The sequence below is a fragment of the Thermobia domestica genome, chromosome 6, assembly GCF_964235325.1.
Source record: "Thermobia domestica chromosome 6, izTheDome1.hap1.1, whole genome shotgun sequence".
NCBI lineage: Eukaryota > Metazoa > Arthropoda > Insecta > Zygentoma > Lepismatidae > Thermobia > Thermobia domestica.
The window spans coordinates 124,116,706-124,136,966 of record NC_137459.1 but is presented as its reverse complement, the minus strand read 5'-3'; the positions used below and the strand labels follow the sequence as shown (position 1 = coordinate 124,136,966).

The following is a 20,261-nucleotide window of genomic DNA, read 5'->3' as shown; positions in this document are numbered from 1 at the left end:
TTGTAATTTCACGTTATACCGACCAAAGAATACAAATATACGCAAATACTGTTAGAATAAATACTGTATTTTCTGCACAAGAAAACAAACATTTTCACATCCGAAGAAACTATATATAACATTTTCGATAATAGCTATCACATTCAAAGATCAGAAAATTGAGCCACAAACACAGTGGAAAAAAAATTTTAGCTTAACCTAAACGCCACAATGTGCACTATAGATTAAAAATAAAAAAGACAATGATAAATGCAGGTGAATGATAATTAATAAAATGGGAAAGAAGAAAATAACTGGAGAACCACACGAAAACCCAGGGACATGGCGTTGTTTACAACAAATTACATGACTGTGGACCTAAACAGTAATTTATGGAACAAGAAGTGGGCGCTTTACATCGGTACCTACATCAGTAGCTATGAAATAACCTCGGATAAGTGAATGAAATACACAAACGAATGAAGAAGTTAATTCAAAACCAACTAAAGCATTCATGATGTATGCGACGATCATAAGAACCTACAAAGTTCTTTAACTGTTCCAGAGTTACACAGATATATATGAATTTGCTTATTCACTCGAACAATATTATGATACAAATCAAATCAAAATTATGTTTCAAGTATAATAAAAGATACCGCACTAAACTTTCTCGGTACAACTCCTTCAACTAAATCATGTTGTGCTGCAGTTGTTAATGAAAAATTTTCTTGTGAAACATGAATAAAATTATAAGGCGTTTTCAGAAAACTTCACCCCAAGAAAACTCATCCCCAAAAGTAAACTACAGCTTGTTGATTTTTTTCCATAAGAAAAGACTTATACCATATATACGGGTTATTAATGATATATATATATATATATATATATATATATATATATATAAAATCCCAACAGTCTTATTTCACAAAGCTGTCAAAAAGCTAACCTCGAGAGTAAACTAAATTAACCTTTGTGCATATTTTCTTTGAAGTGATTTATGCAAATTATAGGTATATTAATGAAATATTTCTTTATGAAAAATGAACAAAATCGCCTGAGTCATTTCTGAGAAAGTAATCTGAAAAAACCTTACCCTCAGGAATAGACTACTCCTTGTGAATCTTTTCGTAAGGAATAACGTACACAACATTATAGAGTTATTAATGAAATATTTATTTATGAAGTATGAACAAAATGGCTTGAGTCGTTTTTGAGAAAATCCTCCCAAAAGAACTCACCCCCAAGAACAATCTATTCCTCGTACATTTTCTCAAGACAAATGATTTATGTCGTTAGGTTATTAATGAAATATTTATTTATGAAATATAAACAAATAGAGCCGTTTTTGAAAAAAAATCGCAGTATTTTGATTTACGTCTTTTAGCAAACTACCCTTATTTTTACATGTAGAAGAAAAATCGAAAACTCCCTGGAGAACTATACAGAAATCTTAAGTTCAAAATTTTGTTGCGATACTTTGAACGGTATGGTCTCTAGGTGAGTGTACATCAGGACAAATGGACGAGCAGACGAACAGGTGTCGAAAAACCACTTATTCGGTATCTATGGGCCATAAAACGTAAATCCGCTGAAATCTCGAATTCGATTTTTTCGTGATCACCATACTTTCTTCCCACTTTTCGTAGCACTAAAGTAAAAACATTAATACCTGAATATATACAAACTTTTTATGAAACTAATACTTGCACTACTGTTAATATTAAGTAATCTTATATACATTTACAAAACTGAATAGCTGTGCACTTGTATGTTTGTTTGGTACATAAATCCACATTGTTGACTTGGCATATTTTAAAGGGATTTTATCGAAGAGATACAGGAAGGAACCGCAGGCTATATAGAACTTTTGGTTCGTATCCTAAGGAGGGAGGAGGAGGCTTCAAAGGGAAAGAGGTGGTTTAAAATGTATGTAAAAAATAGAATATCTCGCGAATCAGGGACCACAAGCACCGGAGGTGAACACTCTACCACTGAGCCACCGCGCCCCCGTTTAAAAAAAAAAGAAAAAAATGGGGGTAAGACACTCTTGGGGGGGGGGGAATGATGACATGTAAAAATGATCGAAAGCAACTGATTTTAGTGTCAAATCCAAAGTTTTAGGATCGCTGAGATGAACAGTGGCACTTCTTATGCCATCTACGTACAAGCCCTATGTGCATGTGTTGGGAGTGAGGAGTGAAAAATGTCCAAAATGATCGAGATTAGAGTCAAATTCATAGTTTACAGGGTAGCTTAGCTAATTGATGACAGTTCCAAGTTTTAGTCAAGAACCTGCATGTCAGTTGGCCCGGAACTTGACAGGAGTCGGTTCCTCATTTACTGACAGGGACAAGGCCGAAGGCGTTGCACATGTCATTTGGATCGGAATTGGCCAGGGGAACGCCAAAAGCGTTGCTCTTCGTTATTTATTCTACTTAGTTCTTTATTTTCAAATGTTGTGCAGAAACGTTATTCTTCCTGTGAGGGTATTTATGCTAGTAGTAAGTTATATATAAGACGGTTACACCGGATGCGTCAAAACAAAAATGTATACATACCTTGAACTGTCATAGAAAATTTATTTTCCAACCTACAAGATTAAATTTCTGAGAGAAAGTGATATGTTTCCTCAACAGGAGGCAGCACAATCGTCGGTCTAGCTTAGCAACCCAGTTAGTGGCAAGAGAGTAACATCAACATGCGGACGGATGTGTAACCTTTGACGAGCGGAAGCATGTTATTAAGTGGTACTGGAAGTTTGAAAATGTTCCTGCAGTTCAGAGACAGTGGAGATTAAGTACGGGATTGATCCACCTTCAAGGGTAACAATTACACGTTTACGAGACAAATTTGAGGTTCACGAAACAGTGTGCGATGTGCAGAAAGGCCGATGAGGGCGAGCTCACACAGCTGCAAGTGCTGAACCCTTAATAGAGGTGCAGGAACTGTTCAGCATTTCATCACAAAGTCTTCAAGGCACGGATCACGTGAAATGAAATTAAATGAAATTTTCATGTCAGTTTTATGTCCCACAGTTATGCTAGCTAGGCCAAAAGAGACGGTGATTATGAGAAATGAATGAAATAGTGAAATGAAGACAGTAGGAGGAAACAGGAGAACCCCGAAAAAACCCATGCACCCGGTGTTTGTCCACCACAAAGTTCACTTGACGCGCGCTGGAATCGAACCAAGGATCCCATGTACCAAAGGTGAACGCTCTACCACTGAGCTACCGTGGTCCTTGCATGGGTGACGTTAGAGCGGTGTAAGTACTATTGATATGCTGCGCATAGTGAAGAACGATAAGTTGCATTTGTACATTCCAAGACTGATGCAACAGCTAAATGACGAGTACCTAGATCGCATGATACAATTGTGAATGGGTTCAGGAGATGGGTTATACGTGAACCGGGGTTTATGGGTAGCATTGTTTGGTCAGATGAAGCCCAATTCAAAATTAAATGAACTTCAATAGGTATAATTGTGTGTACAGAGTTGAAGATAATCCCCACATTATTGTCGAAAAAGCTGCGAATTTGCCTGGTGTAAATGTGAGGTGCTGTTTGTCTCCTAGGGGACTTGTTGGGTCTCTCCGTTCTGACGGTATTGTAACTGGAGAGACGTACCTAACAATGCTTTCCTGATTCCATTTTCCCTACCATCCGTGCAGTGTAAGGTAAACGACAGGTTTTATCACCAACAAGATGACGCCCCGCCGCACTGTCATAGGAATGTGCGAGTACCCTGGATAAAAATGTATCAGACCAGTGGGCAGAACGTAGGGAACAATCGAGTTTTCTCTACGCTCCCCAGACTATACGCTGCTGTTTTATATATATATATATATATATATATATATATATATATATATATATATATATGGAGCACAGTGCAAAAATGAGGTGTACCGTCGTAAACCATGTAACTTGGACACACTTCGGGATGAGATTCAATGGTGTCCGAAGGAATCCTATTGAAAACTATGGTGCGAAGTACGGAAGCCGTCGCAACTTTTACTCAGAAATGGACCATTGGTGAAATGGAAATTAACCACCACTTAGAGCATTCAGTTTAACCAGAGAGTACTCTTATTTTTCAAACTGGACTGTAGCCTTACTTTTTCCAGAAATTTAACATTGTAGATTGGAAAATAAATTTTCTATGACAATTTAAAGTGTATAGTGTACCCGGTATTTAGAAGTTAGCACAACTATCATTTCAAATATTTTAACTGTCTTAGAAACAAAATATTTACAACAGACTAAATCTAATATTTCAAATGCATCATAAACGGAAGATATATTCTGATTCTTACACAACTATCCTCGTTACTAACTTTTACTTATTAAGTTATTGCATGGTCCTTACATACCTTAGCAGCTTGAATTTGCTGAATAGCGGAGTGAGCAACGGCAGCGGCAGCATTTACCGAGTCAGCTTGGCTTTGTGACGCCATCGCTAATGTTCCATTCTGTGACAAAAATTATGTACCATACATTAGTTTTCATATTTTATAAGCAATTATGCATAATAAAGTAAATGAATAGTTATCACGCACGTTTTGCATATTTTTATTTTTAGAATCCTAATGATTTCAATACCGCATGTGATTCTGCTATAATTTCCAGAGTGAATTTTATCTTTAAATATTACATCGAGCAGATATTAATATGTTACTGACCAGCACCTTCATCATAGATATACCACTAAAACAACAACTTAAAGTCATTGCAAAATATTCCTAAGAACTTCAAACTCGCTTACAAAATAATAAGCTAGGGTATTAATATCGTTCATGTAGTTGAACAATCGCACATGTTGATAATGAAACAGCACTACAAGCATCGGACTGCAGCTAAGCCATATATATATATATATATATATTATTCATGTTAATTACATTTCATCATCATGTTTTCAAGGTATATAACTCCATGAAATCGAAGTTCCCATGAATCACTGTTTATTGCTATATATACACTGTATATTTTATATACATATATATATATATCGTGTTTCAAAACAACACCGACAACGTTTGGGAGATGATTCCTGACACCAAGATAAGACAAAAAGTATAGACCAACCTGGGGCTTCCTTTCGAAGTTATAGGTTGCCAAAAACATGAAAAAATGAACTTTAAAGGCCCATAGCTCCAAAACTATGGGACCTACCGTAGTTGGTTCAAGACTTCATTTAGGAACTAGTATGTGCCCTATCAAAATATCAAAGTTTCAGAATTCTGCGGTACTTCCGCAACAATTTTTATAGAGGTAATTGGTGAGGACTTTAAATTATATGCTCCCAGCCAAACTCCCTCTATAAAAATTGTTGTGTGAGTACCGCAGGATTCTGAAACATATATTTTTGGATAGCGCATGTATTAGTTCGTAAGTGAAGTCTTGATCCGACTACGGTAGGTCCCATAGTTTTGGAGCTATGGATCTTTAAAGTTCATTTTTTCATGTTTTCGGCAGCCTGCAACTCCGAAAGGAAGCATTTGTGCATCCAGGTTGGTCTATACTTTTTGTCTTATCTTGGTGTCAGGAATCACCTCCCCAACGATGTCGATGTTTTTGAAGCACCGTATATATAAAGATATTTTACCCTGAATATAGAGACAAAAATCCACGAGTATAAATACTCTAGTTTGTTATAAATAAGCTCATTGATAATGCATACCTCTGCTAGCTGCTTTTGATAATATTGCTGGTAATATTGGACGTAAGTCGCATGTTCTTCAGGTGTTGAAGCATAAAGTGAAGCACTGTATTCAGCTAGACGGGCTACATCTTCAGGTCCGTACTGCAAGTCTCCACTCTGATTGCTCCACTGGGCAGCTGCTAACGCCGTAGCCGCTACTGACGGTGATTTTGATAACTGTGGAAGTTTACGGTAACACACCACCACTGAAAAGAAAGATATATAGATGTATATCAAAGTAGTGCCAAACATGGAATGCTGCGTGTAATAGTGTTGCCAATTTGAAAGTAAAATAAATAAATAAATAAATAAATAAATAATGAGATAGGGTGATCCGAAAGACTACTGGAGAAAGAAATATATGTACATAATAATAATCTAATATAAATCGAGTTTGTTTGTCTGTCTGTGTACGGCCTGGGGACCAGACAAGTGGACCGAGGGTTAGCAAATTTGGGTCACAGGTACCTTGGTCCAGGCCCCAAACCAAGACGAAGCGGTTTTTTTTTTTTTTTTTAATTCGAGCAAAGGGGTCTCGGAGGGGGAGGGGGCGTTTATCGGGACTGTAAAAGTAGTAGAAAACGATCGATATTAGGGTCAAATTCATAGTTTTCGCTGTCGCTGAGATCAATGGTGAAACTCCAATATCATTAACTTCTAAATTCACTCTATTCGGCTACGGGCCGAGAGTCACCGGATGGAGGGGGATACTAAGAGAGATGGAAAAAATACTAGAAAACGACCGATATTAGTTTCAAACCCATCATTTTCGCGGTCGCTGAGATTAATGGTGACCCTTCCATTAGCGATGACTTTCAAATTCAGCTACCACTGTATGCGGACCGGGGGTCACCTGCGGGGGAGGGGGGAGTTACCGAGACACACAAAAATAATCCAAAATGACTTATATTAGTGTCAAATCCATTGTTTTCGCGGTCGCTGAAATGATTGTGTACAGCTCCGTCGGCTAGGGGCCGAAAGTTTTTTTTTTTTTTTTTCTTCACAAGTCGAACTAGGGCGTTTCAGGGGGTGTTTACATGGATATGTAAAAGTAGTAGAAAATGAGCGATATTTTTTTCTTTTCGTTGTTTAGTTTGATTACATACATATTTTATGTGACCCATGCGAAGAATGGGTATTTCAGCTATTAATAATAATAAATTTTAAAAATATAAGATTGATAATAGAAAGAATTATGAATTACTAAAATAATGTTAAAATTAAGAGAGATAATACAGAACGAGAATTTATACAAAAAATAATAGTAAAATATAAAACTGAGATTAGTTATTTTGGACGTTCACAAGTTTGCTTCTAGCTCAACAGAATGCGTAACCGTCATCAATGTCAGTATTTGGGAAGAGTTACATAAAAACAATCACAGAAACAGTGAACAAATAAAAGAAAACCAAAATCAACTAAGCCACAAAAAGCATAATACTTAGGGAATGGTATTTGTCAATTTTCCGTATTGTTGATCCTTTTCTTGTTGGAGGCAACAATTATTTTGGAAATAATTAAAATTTTCACTATTTGATGGTTGTCATACAGAAGTGAACTTCGCTTTATAGCAGCATTCTCTGCAAACATATCTAGGGGACTGTATAGATTGAACTTAATATTTTCCTTGTAACTACTGTTACAAGCAGGTCATTCTTACGAAACGGTACCAAACTATCTTAAAGTCAGAATTGGTTTACAATTGAAAAAACGAACGTTCCAATACTTCCAAAGCAACTAACTGAAGAGTTTCTAAAGCGTTTGTAATCATTACACTCCCCGTACCTATTATCGAAAAGCCATTGTTGTAAAACCATGACAAAGGGAAGAGAAAATTACGTATAAATATTCTAAATGAGATGCGATTTTTTCATAGAAACTGGTAAAAGTCTTTAGTACTCTTACCAGTATAGATATCTATTGAATTAAATATATGGGATTTCGATATTTTGGTTCTGACCATTGAAACTGCTCATTATTGAAGAAAGGGATCGATCTGTCTCAATGTCAGACTTACCTTATAATATGAAAAAGGTTCCAATACTGTTAGAAAGGCAAACTGAATGGTTTCCAGAGCCTTACTCTCAATATACACTCCTCATAGCAATTACTGAAAAAACATTGTTGGAAAAGAACCACAAAGCACAAGACGAACTACGTATACAAATTTTAAACGGGATACGGTATGCCGTAAAATCTTTTGCTCCTATTGCCAGTAAACACTTCTAGGGAGACATTTACACAGCGTGCTTAAGAGCGTTGTTAAAAACTGCTCATTGTAGCCAAACTGTTGTTTCAGACGTTCAAATAGTACATTTGTAGCTAAATGGATACCGTCACCGTCACCAATGTCACTATATGTAGAGTTACATAAAAATGATCATAAAAACACTGAACAAGTAAAAGAATTCAGCCAAAGCCAACTACGCAAAATAAACATAATAATATATAGGGAATACTATTTGTCAGTGTTACACATGTTGATCCTGGAAGCAACAATTGTTTACAAACAATCAATTATAATTTCACTGTTCTCATTCAGAAGTCAACTAAACTTTACATCATACGTTCCCATGTATCAGCGACGCACAGAGAATCGCCTGGACAGAATGGGTCGTTTTAAACCCTACTTAACAGAACGGGGACTCGCAATGAATCCTCTCGCAACGCCCGTTCTCATACCGAAAGGTCACGCCGTCAACCCTGGTCTCCTACGTCACCGAACTTAAGCCTTATGCGATATGGTGGAAAAGGATTCCAGGAATGACTATAGTCTTACTACACCAAAATTTAAAGCGAAAAGTGGGATACAATATCCCAGACACTTTCAGCATTTATACGACTGGCTACCGCCTAAACTGCTGCGTGTGTGAAAATAAAACCCTTAGTTTAACGTTTCACAGATATACCTTTAGGCTAAAGGAAACGGATGATCAATGGAAAGTGATTATTACAAACTTGCTACAATGAGAATGTTGGAAGGAACGGGAACCCCCCTCCCCCCAAAAAAAATACATTGACACGATATTATTCATTACAATATCACATGGTCTTGGACTGAAACAGGGAACTCTTGCACCAGAGATGGCACGTTACCATTGGGCCACCATGTCGCCACCTGCTTTATGCGATCACTCGGCGTGGCTACACGAGCAATTAAGATAAGTACAGGTTGTATCTGAACATCTTGTGTAGCGTATTCGGGATATTTCACGAAAACCATGTTGCGAGTGCCAAAATCTACCATTATCTTCTAATGTATCAACTTTGGGCGAGACTAATGAATTTCCACTAAACTTTCTCAAATGCGCTTTCTACTGTATACATTTCACTTTCAAATGCGCATCAGTATATATCCACTGTATAAATTCCATGCACTGCAACACACAATATTGGTGACTTCGTAACACTGAACATTCGTGCTTTGTGACTCATTTATCTTAGTTCTGTTTTGGATGATAGTGAGAAGTACGCGCGAAGGTGTAGCACATATTCTTGTGTGTAACAAGACAGATGTTTAAGGAAAATGGGAGACCTCGCCGATTTTCAAAGCAAACAATTATGAGCGTGCGGTTAATTGAAACAAGTGTATTCAAGATTATCAGTGTTTTATCAACAGCAACAAGCTACATAGTAATGATGGCATAAAGAATTTGTGGCAAGACCTATAAGAAAAGAGGAATAATGGATGAAAATCAAGTCTAGATAAAAGGATCGTCGAACACTCAAGAATCGCGAAGTTAATACGGTACAACTGAATGTAAAACTCAATCAGCATCTGAAATAATCTATTTCTACAACCACGTTCCGACAAGGGTTACATAAACACAACACCCGATGTCACTTTGTGATTTGGAAAATTCTGGTTCACCGTCGCCAGCATAGTAGCAAAAAAGTGCTAAGAGTACAAAAATATAGATTGTTGATCATTAGAAGAAACTAATATAGCCCAGTGGGCTACTTTTTTCATTGTTTTCAACAAGAGACTGAGTTTGTGTGTGGCAAATGCCTAAAAAGGCTTACACTTCGGACTGCCTACTTCGACCGTTAAACATGGTGGTGGTTCCATTGGTGTAAGCCGCAATTTTATATTCCGTTGGTCCTATTATTCTTTTTAAAGACCAGCTGCTGCCAGTGATTATATGGCCCTTCTAGATGACAAGGTGTCCCTATAGTCTTGTTCTTTAACAACGAAACAGTCTCCCACGATGACAATGCGCCAATATCCACAGCAAGATCTATTTAGGAGTACTTTGGAAAACATCTCGATGAACTTTAACATCTCCCCCGTTCGATTTGACTATTACTGAACATCTACGGTCAGTCATAGAACAGCGAGTCCAGCATAGATTTCCTTCTCCATTATCGGTAAAGCAGCTGAGGGCTGCACTGCATACAGAATGATCCATCATTTCTCTGAAAGCGATTTACGAGTTATATGTCTCAAATTCACGACGAACACAAGGTGTGCAACAGATAAAGGTGGTACAAAGCAGTAGAAATTAGATAAGTTGCATTCTGTTTAGATATTTTCATTATTTTGATAACTTTATATCTATAATAATTTTATATCTATCCATCCACGTATATATATATATATATGAGAGAGAGAGAGAGAGAGAGAGAGAAAAGAAAGATACACATTAATGGAAGGAGAGAATTTCTTAGTGGTTAAATTCAAATAAAACCTGATATTGGGGTTAGTTTCAATGAACATTGCTAGTTCATACGTTTAGGCCAAATATGAATAGTTCAACAGCAGCTTTTTATTAATTAATCATAGAAAATGGTTACCACTGATTAAAATACTAAAATTCTTCATTTACGCATACTACTTAAAATGTATTCTTACATAATTCCATACAAATTATTTTGTATATACGGCCAACGGCAACAAAATGACCGGACTTTTGACTGAATTTCCTTCCTTTTTTTGTACACTCCAATTACACACCGCTGAATCTCGAAAACTCTGTGTCTGTATTTAGCGTCCTCAAAGTCCTTTCTTCGTAAGTACAAAGTAAATGTTTTTTGCTACGATTAGTGCATACTGTTCAGTGAAGCTGATTTTTAGTTAAATAATGATATGACTCTACAAATATTAAAGTAACAGAAGAGTTTCTTCTTTAAGAACGTCAATTTTGTCTGAAATAATGACGCAAATTTGAGTACCTCTTTCACTGGTTAATTCACTCACTAAATATTATGTAATAATGTTTAGCATGATAAGCCTTCCCTGCAATAATTTAGAATCACAATTATTATATAATCTAGAAATAATATACATAAATCAACTCCAAGTGTTCAATTTACAAAGAAGTGCGTGGTTTGTCTCTCGCCTCGTTTTTACTTTTATATATCATAAAAGTATAAAATATAGTGTAAATGTATGCACACGGAACACACAGTGAATTAATGCCTACTGCTGTAAAATTCATGGCTATCATGCTGCAGTATCTTGAGTACATAATGTAAGTCGTATATTAAAGTTAAAACTACGGCTGAAAAGTACTTTTTACTCTGAAAGCATGTTATCTACTCATAGATAAGTTTATATATAAAACCTGAACGCTTCATTCGCGCTTTTGATGTTCCGGCAACACCCAATGCGAAACTGACACCTTACTACAAAAGCATTATTGTTATTATTACACTTAGTTTAAAATCGCCTCTCGTCGAAGTTCTGTGGATTCCTTGCAACGTAACTGACAATTAGGTAAAAGAACTGGAAAAAGACAGTTCTCTCTCTCTATAATATAAAAAATCTTGGCGGTATTCTGACAAACAGGTTCAGCCTCAGAACATAGTAGGAATTGATTTTCGAATCTGTCTTAAGATATTTTAAAGACAGATCTCAAACTCCCAAAACAGGTTTCACGTGACATCACTGACAGACCATGATGATTAGAAATGGCTGAATAAATCGGAATGCTGACTCCGAATTTGATATCCGTTTGTCGATAGCGATTTTGGTTCTACAGATTCAATCGAAATTCTCTCCCCTCTTCACGCAAATTCCTGGTGACTTCACAGCCAAACAAAATGGAAAATAGAAAGTATGAGTGCTGATTTCAGATATTAAACGGCTCTCGAGATACAGTTGAAGCCCCCTTCCAAGATTCCTGGCAACGCCATTCACAGACAAATTATGCACGATAATGAAAACGACCGGATAAAATGAGAACGCTGATTCCCAATCTACAATAATTCTCTTCATTCTCAAAAACACATTTAAAGTTTCCAAAAATAGATTACGGGCGATATCACTGACAGGCAAGGTTCTGATATTGCCAACAGTCAGGTAAATCAAAAGGCTGATTTCGAATCTTAGAATTGCTTGTTTCTTTGTTTAAATTTAGTGTCTCTTTTCAGCACTGAGGCTATATGAGACGTGGAAGTGCAGTTTAAGGTGAAAACCGAACCAGCGTAACCTGTTCAAATTGCAATGCTCTCCCATTGGGAATCGAAGCCGGGACCGCATGCATCGAAGGCGGGCAAGCTATACATTACACCATTGGCGAGGGTGTTTTAAGGACGTTTATTCATAGTTTTCGTTTTCGCTCGATACGAACAGCGTTACCGACACCTGAAGAACAGATAAACCAAATGCGAAATCCGCTTCTTCCTTATGAAACTGATTAAAAGAAAAAAAAAAAGTCAATTTAGCTAAGAGCAAGGAGATACAATGACTCAGTAGTTCGGTTTACCTTTCTTAGTAGCAACTTATGCGCGTTTTGTACTGAACGAACAAAGTGCATGCATATTTTCTTTAAAAAACTATTTCATCACTATTCATTTACCTTCATCATTATTCTCCTTTTGATTTTATTCCCTTGACACTAAACACTTTTATTTAATTTAACTTAACTCTACTTAATCTACTACCGTACCCTTCTTTCCATCAATAACAGGTGGATCTGCTGACAATGCGTTATGTAAATACATCGAATCAACTACGCTATTCATTTCTAAATAGCACACTCCTCGTGAAGTATTTGTTAGACTGTCACGCCCAATACGAATACTACGGATGGGCAATGAAGAGAAGTTCTGAATGGCTTGAAGGACGGAATCTTCAGTCGACAGCACATCCAAACTTCTTAGCAGAACAGCTGAAAAAGAGCAAATTTCAAATGCATTCTTATTCTCGAAATAATAAGCAATAAACGCAAAATTTTCTCTACAATAGTCTAAATTATTCTAAAAACCTTTTCTTCACACTAAGTTTATGCACATAAAATGTTTATAATAAATAAAAAGGTACTTTATTTAAATCTTTTCAATGTCTTGAAAATAAAATTTCGATAGGTCCTCTCTATCTGTATGCTGAACTGCACCTTGTTTTATTGGGTTTATTTTATACGGTCAGCTGGTAAAATACGTGATATTCCAGCTTAAGTCACATGCAAGTTGCGAGGGGACAAAGGTCACAGTTTGACACACTTCTATTGCCACATTGCTTCTTATCAGAATTTATGCATATACCTAAGTACATTAGATTTCCATCAAAGATCGATATTGACAAGAACAGCATACCACAGCGTCATTTAAAATTCATATATCCCATAAGGAAAAAATGCATTTTGATCTCTCCTGAACCTATCACCATGTAGTAACAGTAAACCCACTTTAAAGTAAAAGAAAACAACTTCTGACCTTCGTATATAATTCGCGCAAATTCCACTTTCAGAGAGCTTACTACGTATTTCTATTTAATATGAAAATAATACACAAATGTGGGTCATACATGTATATATATATATATATATATTAGGGATGGCCAAAATTTCCCGGAATCCGGATTCCGAAAATTTTGTTTTCCGGAATCGGAAAATTTACTTTCCGGAATTCGGAAAAATTCCGGATTTCGGAAAAATTCCGAATTTTGGAAAAATTCCGGAATTCGGAAAAGTTCCGGAATTCGGAAAAAATCCGAATTCAGACAAATTCCGGATTTCGGAAAAATTCCGGAATTCAGAAAAATTCCGGAATTCAGAAAAATTCCGGAATTCAGAAAAATTCCGGATTTCGGAAAAATTCCGACATTCGGAAAAAATCCGGAATTTAGAAAAAATCGGAATTTTTCCGAGATCCGGAATTTTTCCGATTTTACTTTCCGGATTCCGGAAAGTAAAAATTCTGGAATTGGCCATCCTTAGCTAGTAGCTGTTAAAAGAGAAACACAATAATGAATAGGCTATATATACTGTATTAATTTCTTGTAGTTGGATATGTCTTTATCATTTACGTAAACAATTGCTACTGCAGTTATTTACTACTTTATGAGAAAGGTCTTATTTTCACACAAAAAAGTCGCCGGTATGTCTCAAACATTATCGCGTTCCCACCTGCAGCTGCTCCAAAGCACTGCAAACTACTTTTTAACCAGGCGAAAGGCAGTGAAGGAAAATAAATCTCAACAAATATTCTAATAATATTCGCTTATTGTCAACATACCTACAGTGAGCGCAGAAAGTGTTCGTACACCGTGCATACTTTATATTGAAAACAGGTAGCATGAGAACGGGAGGTGGAAAATATATATATAACCAGAATTAAGACTACACATTCATACATTTTATTTCTATATACAAGAGAAAGGCCAAACAAACACAATCACTGTTTTGTTCAGAAGAAAAGAGAGAATTCCTTTTTTGTAAACGTAGAAAGTCACCGTACACTTATGCTTGAATTAATGCTTATAAAGTATATTACGTTATTTAATATTTTGTGGGATTACCCTGTGCGTTAATGATTGTCTGTAGTCTTCGTGGCATTGATTTCACCTGTAGTAGTTCGTAGTTCTGTAGCTTCGGGACTGATTATGTCCCATTCTTCTTGAATAGCTTTTCTTAGGCCTTCTTTAGTAGACAAGCTGTGCCTTCTGATTCTTGTCTCCAGAACAGATCATAGATGTTCTATGGGGTTCATGTCTGGGGATTGGGGAGGTGTGCGAAGCTGTTTCAAGGTATTATAGAGTCAGGGGCGGATCCAGTGTTCCCCCACAAGAGGAAACTCTTATTTTATATATAAATAAACCCATCCATAACAAGTTTGGAGCTCATAAAAGTAGCAGTATTACCGCCGACCGCCCCCACAGAAGTCCGTTCTGGATCCACCCCTGTATAAAGTAGCCACAATCGAGTATTTTCCGCTGTATGTTTGGAGTCGTTGTCTTGCTGAACAATAAATTGTTTTCAAGAACCATCTTTTGCGCACTAGTATGGAGATATTCCTTTATAGAATTGTGGCTATATAAGGGGAGAATAAACTTCAATATAAGCCAAAAGAACACAACGGATCAACGCAATCACTGCTTCTTCCAGAGATGATTTTGGGGGAACACTGGCCTCCCCAGAGCTCTCAGAGTGCTCCCTCGGAGGAGACCAAAATAATACGTCTATAATATAATAATAAATAGAATAGTACCAGCAGTGACCCCCCTCCGGAATACTAAATGTGCCCCCGGAACATTTTTCCTGAAAGAACGACTGAACGCAATTGTGTGTTTGAAGTGTAATTCCAGCAAGTAAACACACTGTACATAGTTTTCTTGATAATATTACTGAACTGATTTTACATTCACTTTACATTTTATTTTCTATATTTTGTGTCCTGAAAAGCCAAACAACTCGCAAGGATTGTGAACAGAGATATCTGGGTAGAGCCAAACAGCCTTTTGTAGATTAAATTATACTCTTTGATTATATTAATATATATCAGTCATTTATACGTTTATTGTAAATTTTGTAGTATAATGAAAAATTGTATTTGTATGGATTGCCCTTTAGTGAACTAAAATTGTATTTTTTTTCATTTGTTCGGAATATTATAACGGATGGAGTAACTCACTGAGACGATGAGAGGCAAGCCTAGTTCAAGTGCGAGTGGAAGTTACTTTACACAATACAATAATAAGTTGAATTGTAAGGCGCTAACATCCCAGTGCAAATATATAGCCGGCGCATTTTCCCCTCTTTTTGGGGTAGGGCGCAAACATCCCAGTGCAAATATATTGCGAGCGCATTTTTTCCTATTTTTGTGGTAGGGCGCAAATTTCCCGGGCGCAAAATTCTCGCATTCAAGGAAAATATAATGTCCGTGAAGTTGACAAGCCACTTATGTCAGACTCCAATTTCGACTTTAAACGTCGCTAGTGCTACGTTAGTGACGCAAATCGTTAGTACTCCAACTGCATGCCAACACGCCCACTTCTAAGAATCATCTCAAAAATGAGGTTAACCGTTAGAGCAAGTAAGTGCTCATTGGTGCCATTAACATTAACGTTAATGCCTCCATCGTACGGCCCTTTGAGTAATAATAACACCACGTTTTTTGCTAGTCTCAATGCGTCCCTATATTCTCGCGAACATTCTGACGTGCCCAAGTTAGTAACTTTTTTTTTGGGGGGGGGGACTATTGTTTATTGTTTATTGCTAATCTGCAGAGTAGTCCTTACATTAATATGCCATTGTCCTTGATAATCATTGCGTATTTACAAGCAATTTGTTATTACTGTTAGAAGATATCAAAAAACAACAGATAAAATCTACTACTTAACGGTTCATATTTTTCTTTTACAGTACATAAACGATTAATAATAATAATAATAATAATAATAATAATAATAATAATAATAATAATAATAATAATAATAATAATAATAATAATAATAATAATAATAATAATAAGACTATTCCAGCATAAAAGTTATCAATTGCATCACACTGGCAACAAGCGACGCATATTTTAACTTCATAAAAAATCGTTTCTCACGATTTTCTGGAAAACTACGTATGATAACATCTTCATTATGTCAAGTTGTTTATCTCAGTGTGATATATGTCTTACCTCTGGACAATATCACAGTAAAACAAAAATTAAATATTAGGAGTACATCGTATTTTTGGACTACATCTCATTAACCATGGGAAGATTGAGTAGTGTATACTTTAGGATGTAAGTTTCAGCTTAACTTGCATCATACATTCTTAGGATTACAAAAAGGAAATTTGTTCGTTTGCATTTGAACAAAATTCTTAGGATTACAAAAAGAAAAAATAATTTTCCGAATTCCGGAATCTTTCCGAAATCCGGATTTTTCCGAAATACGGATTTTTTCCGAAATCCGTTTTTTTCCGAATTGCGGATTTTTTCCGAAATCCGGAATTTTTCCGAAATCCGGAATTTTTGTGAATTCCGGATTTTTTCCGAAATCCGGAATTTTTCCGAATTCCGGAATTTTTCTGAATTCCGGATTTTTTCCGAAATCCGGAATTTTTCCGAATTCCGGAATTTTCCGATTTTACTTTCCGGATTCCGGAAAGTAAAAATTCCGGAATTGGCCATCCCTAATATATATATATCCAGAGGGTGTTTCAAAACAACAACAACATTTGGGAGGTGATTCCTGACACCAAGATAAGACAAAAAGTATAGACCAACCTGAGTGCACAAATGCTTCCTTTCGGAGTTATAGGCTGCCGAAAACATGAAAATGAACTTTAAAGGTCCATAGCTCCAAAACTATGGGATCTACCGTAGTCGAGTCGAGACTTCAGTTAGGAACTAATATGTGCGCTATCCAAAAATACATGTTTCAGAATTCTAGATACTCAAGTCACAATTGAGGGGTAAATTTGGATAAGGGCGTAACTAGCAATTCTTAAATTTTTCAGGAGAGCAGAAAAAAAACGCCCTTATCCAATTAACCAACGTATTCACACACTATTTTCGGAGACAGGCGTTCGCTACGGAGCAGAGATATTACCTTAACACCATCTAGACACATACGGACATGCTCAAAATTGTAGAAAGTATGTATATCTCATTTTACCGGAAATAGGTCGATACGCCCTTATCCAAATTACCCCTTCAATTTTTATAGAGGAAGTTTGGCTACGGGCATGTAATTTGAAGTACTCGCCAACTACCTTCATAAGGATTAAGACGTTAATCAAAGATCTTTTTTTCTCAAACCCTATGTAAATGGATATTCTACAAGGATATGACACAGACGTTATATATACTAATTACTGTTACTACCTTTTAATACTACAGATAAACAATAACTTTTCATAATAATAGTTTTCCCACGTTCTTATCTTTACTAAATTTTTACCTTAAGTTTCACAAGTCACGGTAGTTCTCATTACATAGTAGTGAAAATTAATTTAAATCTTAATCAATTACTTTCGAAGGTGATTTCAATTTCAACCGTTACCTTTCCCTAACAGTAAGTTAATCAATTATTTTTCACATCTTTAGTTATTAATTTTAATCCGTTAAAATCTTCATTAAATTTTATACCTCAATTTCACAACGCTTGAAGATCGAATCTACTTATAAAATCTAGAAAGATTCCAGTAAGTATTTCTTCGGAATCACTTAGATTCAGAGTTACAGGCTGTCGTCGAATGCATGAGAAAATGAACTTTGAAGGTGAATATATCCAAAACTGTTCGCTATTGAGCTGAGGTGCCAAGTTTTCGTCTTATAACCTACCCTATCGTAAAACGTACGATTCAAAATATTTTAGTGGTGGCGAAAGATTCCCCCATAGAAAATTAGAGATTCTGCTAGGAAGGTAGGTCCGATTCAGGATGTATGGAACGAAGTCTTACAAGTAACAGAAATTCGCTGACGAAACATCAATATCTTGAAAGAATCAGGATGGCGAAAGATTTTTGGTGTCTTATGCGCGGTTGCATAACTACAGCAGAGAATGAGTGTAGTGCATAAATCGATTTATTTATTGGAGAAATAATCGGGCCGTCACCAAGTGACTATTGGATGAACAAAATAAAATCAAACAAAATCTTCAGTTTAACTACCTACCATCACGTCCTTTTCGATAAAATAGATAGGTGGTTAATGATTTTGGAAGAACTAGTGCAATAAAAATGAACGGGGAAACACGAGTACTTCGAAAGAAAGAAAGAAAGAAAAAAAGACTATGTTCTCCAGCACCAACTCACTGGATCTGGAATCAAAAGTGGGACATATTATAGTAAAGATGAACACTCCATCACTCAATCACCATACACTTCTTCTTTCTCCTCTACGCCGTAGCGGACAGAAGATTGTAGAAAACGCACAGGGGATGATGACACATGAAAGCACCCAAACTGGTTCTGTTACCACAATACTGAAAAGGGCTGTGTTAGGGAGGTCTCGAAAACAGTGAGTAAATAAACCTTCGAGACAGATAATGACAAAGACGACCATACTACAATAGCACGGTGACAGCCGGCCTACAAAGGAATATCTCATGGACTGTTCAAATATGCAAACATCAAATGTGTAAAACGCGTTCACCCTCCGCATCATCGTGGCGATAGATTAAAGGCCAGATACCCTAGGATTCCCTCCTGCTACATCCCTAAGTTTGTGAACTAACTTACCCAGAGTTTTTGAAAAATATATATTCCATAGTAATGCCCATTAGGCTAAAGGAATGAATAATTAGACAAGCTGATGGAACCAGAAAGTGATACAAAATGGGAGAAAACTGTGAAATCCCATGGGCACTATTTTACCCACCACAACTTGCTAAGAAATCTCCAATGTGAAAAAATACTCGTACGTAATATGGCGATACGAACATAGGATAGTCTCATTCACCAGGTAAATAAAACATGCAGAACAATGGAAGCACTAGTGTTATGACTTTATTAACGTGAACCAATGAGAAATGTAAATAAAAGGTTGCATTTCTTCATTGCACTAATTCTTCCAGAATTTCTAAATATCACTAACCACCTGTCTCCTTAATGCCAAAGGGCATGATTGTGGCTCATTTAACCGAAGATTTTATCTAATTTCATTTTATGCACTACTCATTCCATGCTGTAGTTAAAGCAACTACGCACAACATACAACAAATCCTTCATCACCTTAATTCTGTTAAAGGAATTGATGTTTTTTTTTTTTTTTTTCTTTTTTTTTAAGTTGTAAGACGTCCTTCCATATGTCATGAATCAGACCTACCATTCTTAACGCAATATATGGAAATCCTTAACTTTCTGTGGGGGAATCCTTGAGCCACTACTAAAATATTCTGAATCATGCATTTTTGGATAGAGTAGATTTTAAGTCTAAGACAATAACATGCCGCTTCAGCTCAATAGCTAATAGTTTTGTAGATATTCATCTCCAATTACAATTTTCCCCGCATCTGGCGGCAGCACGTAACTCTAAAACCAAGCAAGTCTGAGGAAATGTTTAGTGGATTTTTTTTTCTTTTTAAAGTTTCTATGGGTATTTTCACCACATCAAGTGTTGTAAACGGTATTTTCCAACAGCCTAAAATGTCAATATATCAGAAGTCTGGAGACATAGGTCGATTCCGTTATGAGTAAAGTTACGAACAATAGAAACAGAAGGAAGTTGTTGGAAATAGATGGTTTTTAACTTAAAATGGTAAAATTTTTCCTATCGCACCAGTCGTTTAGCCTCCACACTGGTAATTCGCCCTATGTTAAATGAAAATGCAACGTTGCCAGTTCAGCAAGCTGTTCCCTTGGGCCCTCACCATACCAAAAATACAGCATTATTGGCAAACCGATTTGAGGTGT

General features: G+C 36.3%; 1 protein-coding gene across 3 annotated transcripts in view; it reads right to left on the bottom strand.

The window, feature by feature from the left end:
- The window catches only part of LOC145688183 (RNA-binding protein 5-like), a 108,884-nt gene that overhangs the window by 30,663 nt on the left and 57,960 nt on the right, over nucleotides 1–20,261 (bottom strand). For all 3 annotated transcript variants that reach the window (XM_081762044.1, XM_081762043.1, XM_081762045.1), the window contains exons 10-12: nucleotides 12,576–12,797; nucleotides 5,665–5,891; nucleotides 4,355–4,453 (exon numbers count right to left, since the gene is read on the bottom strand). In XM_081762044.1, the coding sequence (XP_081618170.1) occupies nucleotides 4,355–4,453; nucleotides 5,665–5,891; nucleotides 12,576–12,797 (548 nt within the window). The remainder of the gene's footprint in view (nucleotides 1–4,354; nucleotides 4,454–5,664; nucleotides 5,892–12,575; nucleotides 12,798–20,261) is intronic.